The sequence below is a fragment of the Micromesistius poutassou genome (assembly GCF_964030765.1).
Source record: "Micromesistius poutassou genome assembly, chromosome: 8".
Classification (NCBI taxonomy): domain Eukaryota; kingdom Metazoa; phylum Chordata; class Actinopteri; order Gadiformes; family Gadidae; genus Micromesistius; species Micromesistius poutassou.
The window spans coordinates 12,365,247-12,373,107 of record NC_140278.1 but is presented as its reverse complement, the minus strand read 5'-3'; the positions used below and the strand labels follow the sequence as shown (position 1 = coordinate 12,373,107).

At 43.2% G+C, this 7,861-nt stretch overlaps 1 protein-coding gene across 1 annotated transcript; it reads left to right on the top strand.

The window, feature by feature from the left end:
• The first annotated feature begins 73 nt into the window (after positions 1-73).
• Positions 74-7,249, top strand: sqlea (squalene epoxidase a). The gene is made up of 11 exons (XM_084471427.1): positions 74-492; positions 831-1,083; positions 1,446-1,623; positions 1,944-2,040; positions 2,153-2,266; positions 2,673-2,844; positions 3,258-3,353; positions 3,936-4,078; positions 5,349-5,445; positions 5,729-5,816; positions 6,024-7,249. Exons 1-11 carry the CDS (start codon positions 214-216, stop codon positions 6,214-6,216), a joined length of 1,710 nt encoding a protein of 569 aa, XP_084327553.1. The 5' UTR covers positions 74-213; the 3' UTR covers positions 6,217-7,249.
• The last annotated feature ends 612 nt before the right edge of the window (positions 7,250-7,861 follow it).

Sequence of the window (7,861 nt, the reverse complement as noted above, 5' to 3'; positions counted from 1 at the left end):
CATAATATATTCCATTGACTGTTCACAGGTTCCTAAATGATTCTGGTCCGAGGTTTGTTATTGTCTGGCTCTGTGTGCACTGGGCAGGTCACACCAAAATCAAGGAATGATTCTTTAATATTGTTACTCATTTAGATAATCTTTTTTTTTAATTTAGCAACCTTTACCTTGCATTTATACATTTTGATATATGTAATAGTTTTTTTTGACACAATGTGGACCTTCCTGGGAATAGCGAGCTTTACTTACATTTACAAAAAATGCGGCGCTGTCCTCGATTATGCTCACAAAGAGCTTGCAATTGCCGTAGCACTATCTCTTTTTTTCGCACTTGTGCTACTATACACCAGGTATAATAAGAAAAAAACCCTCTGGTTGTCTCGGGTTCTTGACCTTCCGCTGGATTTTCTCTCTTCATTACCACTGATAAGTCATTTTATCCCGAAATCATCAAAAGTTAAGCATAGTAATGAAGAGGTTCCGTGTAAAAAGGTAAGAGACTTACCCTTTTTTCTTGAGCGAACATCTCTTTGATTTACAAAGTAGCCTACAACGTGTCGTGTGGTCTAACCAGTTAATTCGCAGTCCTACTATAGGTTTAGTCAAAAGTTGTTCATATTCAGTAATTAACTCGACGCTTTATCCACTGCGATTTGCAGTTTGTAGCCTGTTTTCGTATTATTTAGATAGGCTACTACAAGTCATGAATAAACAGGTTTAAGGAGTCGGGCAGCTTGTTCTAGGATGTACATATAAGGCATAACCCCTTGTTTTATTTAGTACAATTAAAGTTTCAACATTTAATTTAAAATGTATACCATTGTTTATAGAGCGGGCGTCGAAGAAAACAAGCGACACCAAAGACGCACCGGGACCCAGACAGCGGGGCGTCCGCGGAGCAGGGGGAACCGGACGTAGTGATCGTGGGAGCGGGGGTCCTGGGCTCCGCCATGGCTGCTGTGCTGGCCCGGGACGGCCGAAGCGTAACGGTGATCGAGAGGGACCTCCAGGAACCGGACCGGATCGTAGGAGAGCTGCTCCAGCCGGGAGGGCTCAAAGCTCTTCAGGAGCTGGGTCTGGAAGGTTAGTAGGGGGGGCACTCAGAGGTCCTCTCAGTGGGAGTAACTCCTGGTCTGTTTTATTTGTTTACTTTTATTATTTTCGGCAGACAAGTCGAAATGTTTTTCATTTTTTCATCAAAAAAATGTAAAAACAAAAAACACCCAATGTTTAAAAAAGGCAAGTTGCCTTGGTTGGCAATGACAGCGCAGTGCTAGCTGTGGTTCTCTCCTAGCTTTAATAAAACATTACGGAACCCTTCATGCGTCACTTCGGTGTGAAATGAAAGCAGGTCCGGCATGAATAATGAATAGATGACGTGAAACCAAACCCTTACCCTCGTGTCTCTCAGTTATTCCTCCTCCTCCTCCTCCTCCCTGCTATAGGTTCTGTGGAGGGTCTGGACGCCCATGTGGTGAAGGGCTACGTGATCCACGACCAGGAGACCAACACAGAGGTGGAGATCCCTTACCCCCAGCAGGATAAGCAGATCCTGTGTGGCAGGGCCTTCCACCATGGCCGCTTCATCATGGGCCTCCGGAGAGCTGCCCAGGCCGAGCCCAAGTGAGTGGAAACACACTGACATCACCCCACCCCACTGGACCACATGTAGAGGCCGACGTTGACCCACTCAGTGTGGAAAAGGAGACAAAAATAAAAGCCATTTTTTGGAATTTGTTATTACGACACACTGTCTCAAGTTAGTGCGAACATGGCAGTGGTTAAAGTTTGTGAGAACACAATAGTTAAGGTTGAGAAGATCAAAGAACATATTTTCTTCCAAACAAATGAAAACAATCTGGTACTCTTGTGCATTATGGAGTATGGATATAGAGGATTCAGTGAGCACACCATTTGTAACCTTGACCTTTTCTCCCCCCTAGCGTCACTTTCATCGAAGGTTCAGTGACCAGTCTGCAGGAGGAGAATGGCGGGGTGACGGGGGTGCGCTACAAGGACAAGCTAACCGGAGACACTAAGGTAGGACTCAATACAACCCACTGGTCATTACAGTTCAATCCTTCTTTTTACATGTAAACAAACACTTGGAGTGGATACATAACGTGGAGCACTGTTTGTGTTTGCGTTGTAGGAAATCCATGCTGGGCTGACCATCGTGGCTGATGGATGCTTCTCCAAATTCAGAAAAAGTCTTGTGTCAGGGAAGGCTCACATATCGTCCCATTTTGTGGGCTGCATCATGAAGGTACATGGCTCTTTAACTCATCATCAGCCTCATGCATTTAATTGGACATTTTTTTTAACAGTATGCACCCACTGTGACACGGCTATTAATACACCTGATTACATTTTGACACACTGAATAATATTCGATACACTCTGTTGGACAGTTGATTTAAATCCAAACAGTTTTTTCAACAGTTCACAGTCGTTTTAGCTTGTTACAATCCCTCGAGTTTATGACTCTGGTGTAGACCGCAAAAATACAAAGCAGTAAATTGCATGTGATTATATGTGTATATTCTATTGAGAGACGTTACTAGTGTAAACAAAATCAGAGATTCCAATGGCAGAGGGTTCATATTGACTGCCTACCTAAACTTTAAACTTCACCATCTCATCTAAAGGATCTATCTCCCCCTCTCCTCCAGGATTGTCCCCAGTTCAAAGCCAACCATGCTGAGCTGGTCCTGGGCAACCCCAGCCCTGTCCTCATCTACCAGATATCGTCCAGTGACACCAGAGTGCTGGTGGACATCAGGGGAGAGATGCCACGCAACCTCACAGAGTACATGGCTGAGCGTGTGTACCCAGGGTTACCAGGTAACCACGCAATTTTTGTCTGTAAGCAGTTTGAAAAAGATCTTGGTGGTTAAAAAGATTACTATAGAAGATGTTTTTCAATTCTGTTGTTATAAAGGTAAAGGTGTGCGTGATACAATAGCACACACCCAGAGATTTGGACGTTTAAATAGTAATACACACAGTACTAGTGTGTAGGAGCCAGGAAGTTGCAATGGAAGCATTTGACATCACAGCTTCACCAGCCTCTGCAAACCTTAATCTAGCATGTTGACGGATCAATACATTTAGCTCCAAAACCAATTTTCCCCCCTGTGTGCGTGTGTGCTTGGCAGGCATGCTAGAAAAATCCATTTACTAAGACCAAGCTGAGTGAGTGAAATGATTTTCTGTATCTCTCTCACTCTCTCTCTGTCTACATCACTCTTTCTCAGAGCACATAAAGGAGCCTTTCATGGGGGCCTTACAGAACGACCGCCTCAGGTCCATGCCTGCCAGTTTCCTCCCGCCCTCCCCGGTCAACAAGCCAGGTACTAAAGTGGCAACGCTTGAGTATGAGTCTCTGACCGTTACCTTAAGCAGGGCATCTCAGCCGGGGGTCCCGACCACATGTGGGGTTCCCCAACATGCAGATTGTGTCCCAGGAGATTTCCCACGTCAATCATACCAATCTTACATAAATTAGGTTTAAATTATTATTATTTTTTTTTAGGGTTAGGGGGTTAGGGTTTGTTTTAAAGTTAAGGTGATTAAGGTGTTTGTGGACAAAATGACAGTCAATCGCCAGACAAGAGCTTTTCAAAATTTCTTATCACACAGTCAGAAGATGCTATTGCTTACCTTTGTGGCAGGCACGTTCACATGAAATACTCTTAGACCAAAGTATTTTTTACAAATTATATCTGTCACAGATGTTTAAGGAGAGACGCTTACAATGGATTGATCACCCGGAACAGGTTCTTCCTTAAAATAAATCCATAGTATCAAAATAAATACTCATGTTTGCCGTAAAGATTTTCCACACATAATCCTCAATATTGAGACCTAAGGGCAAATAAACACAAAACAAAATCTGGGGTTTTATTTTAAAGGCATCTCTTTGTTCTCCTCAGGGGTCCTTCTACTGGGCGACGCCTACAACATGAGACACCCACTCACAGGTGGGGGGATGAGCGTGGCTCTCAACGATGTCCAGATCTGGAGGAGGCGGCTGCGGGACATCCCAGATCTCTATGACGACAGGGTCATGCTGCAGGTACAGGACACAACTCATTCAGTCGGCCGGGATGGCCTGAATGATGTTGTAATATTACCGTATTGACCCGAATATAAGACCCTCATTTTTTGGAGGATATTTTTTCCAAGATCAAATCAGTTTTTTATAAAGATAATCCTTTTATTTGAAAATCATGATAGTTAAAGGAGAACTCTGGCGATTTTTAACCCCATTATTGTATTCCTGAGGGTCACCCCATGTCGAGGGAAGCTAAAAACCATACAAAAATTTATCCGACCAAGCCAGAGATCTGCACTGGCTGCCGGCGCTACGGAATAGCTATAATGCTAACCTATGGAGCAAGCTCATTATCCGCTTTTGGGGTTTCTAAACACATTTAGAAAAACATTCCAAGACATGTAACACGAGTTGGTTCCTTATGAGACACCACCATGCTCGTTTAACTCAAATAGTGTGGCTAAACAGTATAAACTTTGCGTTTTTGCATGTAAACACTCACCGCAGATTACCCTGTGGACATATCCAGAAAGCCCTTACTAGCCAATAGCAGAACGGATGCGCACGGATGCACAGCCACTGACTAGCTGGGGGCGCATCCGTTCTCTAATGGAGTTCTCCTTTAAAACACAGTCGTGTGAGGATAAGAACATACAGGACGCTCTACTATCCATACACACTGTGGGTAAATAACCTCCCCTAAGATCATGGATTCCAAGAGTTTGTAGGAAGTGTGTGGAACTTAAGCCATATACAGTGACAGCAATTAGCTGTCAACTAATGCATAGTACTGTTAAGGTGTGCAGCAAGGTCTATGTGCTCGGTCCACAACAGAGTAGAGAGCAAAATAAAAACACTTGCTCTCAGAACATGTAAACAGCTAGAGCCCACCTCTGAGGGGGAAAGGGAAGCAGCATAGAACCAGACGGAGTTGGTCAAATGAAAGGTATTTATTACTAGGAAGTTGTGAATGTAGATATTGACATTTAGAAGTCTAGACTCTAATATAAAACAACCCCACTTTTTCAGACACATTTCCAGGAACAAATCCTGGTCTTATATCCGGGTCAGTACGGTGTTTATATTGCAATGTGGCTGCATGGCATTCCCTTGTCGCTGCTGGAATGCGGCACATGCCTGTTGAGTGGGAGCGAGAAGCAGCCCATCTATTATGGGATGTACATCGCATCAAATATGCTATGTCGCCATTCATCCCCTGGGCCCGAGGTGAGTGGCGGCCGAACAACAAGTGATATAGCACTGAACTCTTTTTTTTCGTTCTCCTCAATAGGCAAAGAAAAAATTCCACTGGGAACGCAAGTCATCACATTCCTTTGTGGTGAACGTGTTGGCCCAGGCCCTCTACGAGCTGTTTGCAGCCACCGACGGTCAGTATCTGCATATGGCCGGCGGAATCAACCCATCCAATGGAATGATGGGGATCAAAGATGGTTATTTTGATATAATCATTGTGTGTGGGGGATACTACACCTCATCCACTAACCGGTGTCTAGCACTAGTAGTGCAGCAGACAATCTTGCGCCTTATTTGAATACATGGTCTGGAAAATTATTGTGAGATGATTATGTCAAAACAAAAACATGAATCTGGAGAACTGTTGAGCATTGAGCCTGATAAGAATAACCTCCTTGCTGGTTTTCTGTTTACTAGATTCTCTTCATGAGCTGAGGAAGGCTTGCTTCCAGTACTTCCAGCTTGGGGGCGAGTGTGTTGCTGGGCCTATTGGACTTCTATCTGTGTAAGCATCCAATAATAGTGTTAATTCTAAAGGTTGCCTCTTCATAACCTCTTCTTCGTTGATACACTGCCATATATTTTCCTCATAACAATGGTTGAAAGAACCATCAAAGTCAAATATCCGATATACTGCAACTGAATACAATCATTATCATCATTGTATCATTGTAAGGAAACTGCAATGTGTGTATCTTTATGTTTTGACCAGGTTGTCTCCCAAGCCTCTAACCCTGATAGGCCACTTCTTCGCCGTGGCCATGTTTGCAATCTACGTCAACTTCAAGTCGGAGTCCTGGATCACCAAACCACGGGCCGTGGTGAAGAGTGGAGTCATCCTGTACCGGGCCTGTACCGTTCTGTTTCCTCTCATCTACTCAGAATTCAAGTACCTGGTCTATTGACCAGAAAGTGCACACCCGACCAGTCCCCCATGAATATGAATATTCATTCACCCAACTTCACTTCGCCACATTATGACTGCACTGCTTTTTGGCAGATACTCACACACAGACAAACCCCTTTTCTGTGTTCAATTGTGACGTCCAGTTTAATTTATGGTTCTGCCTTCACCGGTTATAGGTTTGTTTATACTAAACAAATACTCAGAGACTGAAGTTTGGGCAGACGTTTTCAAAATGTTCTGCTCAATACACTTTTGAAATGGGAGCTGCAATGTTACTGTCATAAATGTTAAATGTAATTTTTTTAGCAGTGCCTTTCGTAGGCCTAATTGCACTTTGCTTTACAAATCTACGTTGTATTGCAGTGCACTTAAGCTTGCACCTTAACTTGTGATGAATTCCCAAATTACACCTGCCAAATGTACCTTGTAGGGCATGGAATATTAAATTTTGAATTTTATCAAAATGCAAAACTTGAGGTAAAACCACTTTTGTGCTGTACATTTTTATTGTATTGGATGTGATTATTAATGATCATTATTCATATTTTCTATCGATGATTGTTGGCAAGTGCTTTACCACTCAGCCTTCCATTTGTTGAATAGATACTTTTAATTGTTCAAGTGACATTTTGTCCATGTCAGCCTTTTGTGCATTCCTGCCTTTTCAAATGCCTCAAATTGTCTCCAAGATTGGTTGAGGGCATTAGATCTGAGGTTCTGATTGGTTCAGGGAATTAGATCTGAGGTTCTGATTGATTCAGGGCAGTGGACCTGGGCTTCTGATGGGTTCGGTGTATTTTCGTGTGCAAAACTACAGGGGACAGTAATGCAGTTTGCTAACCCGCAGCTCAAGCTTTCTCTTAATTGTTTCCATTGGCTCTACAGTTGTGTACAGTATTTTTGTAATAAATTATCAATTGGTTCACTGCTTTTGCCCATGACAACTGCTGGTGTTAACTTTTCCTCTGATTAACAGATTAAATAATTTAATGTATCCCAGCGTTTGATATGAATAAACGTTCCTATGACAACAGGTGCTTCTGGGTGTGTGTGGGTCCGGAGTTGCTGGACAGCAATGGCACCCTATCATAATGATGTATTTGAGGACATTTAACAATGTCATGTCAATTGTAATATCGGGTAATATACGGTGTCTCCACCTGGTGCTCCACCTGCACCCACCACTGGGTGCAGGTGGAGCTGCTGGTTATCGTCTCTGAAGACCTTGGTTCAAGTCCCGTCCTCTCATGGAAGCCTAATGTAATGATATGTTAATTGTAATGCCAATTATAACCTCCCACCAGCTCACAAGCTGATGTCCAGGTTGCGCACGGGAGACACGAGTAGCTCAGCAGCAGACGGGTTAGGGAGGACACACTGAAACCAGTAGATAAATGTATCACTTTTTCCAGGTCATGGACAGTTCGATTTTTGTTGACTTTGTTCTAAGATGAGAAAACCTTGATTGAAATTCGGTTTCCATGGAGCCACTTTCCGCAGGACAACATCAATTGGTTGTAGAATAACAACCAATTGATGGCACAAATATAACCTACAACTTGTAGGTTATATTTGCCATTCACATGATTTGAGTTTCCATAATGTCATTATGTAAAGTTTCCATGGTGACCGCACTTTGAGGG

Excerpts from the sequence above, each read along its gene's own strand:
- sqlea (XM_084471427.1), top strand. The coding sequence starts at position 214 with ATGTGGACCTTCCTGGGAATAGCGAGCTTTACTTACATTTACAAAAAA. Across the intron at positions 2,845-3,257 it reads TGTGTACCCAGGGTTACCAG|AGCACATAAAGGAGCCTTTC; the intron begins GTAACCACGCAA and ends ACTCTTTCTCAG. Across the intron at positions 5,446-5,728 it reads GCTGTTTGCAGCCACCGACG|ATTCTCTTCATGAGCTGAGG; the intron begins GTCAGTATCTGC and ends TCTGTTTACTAG.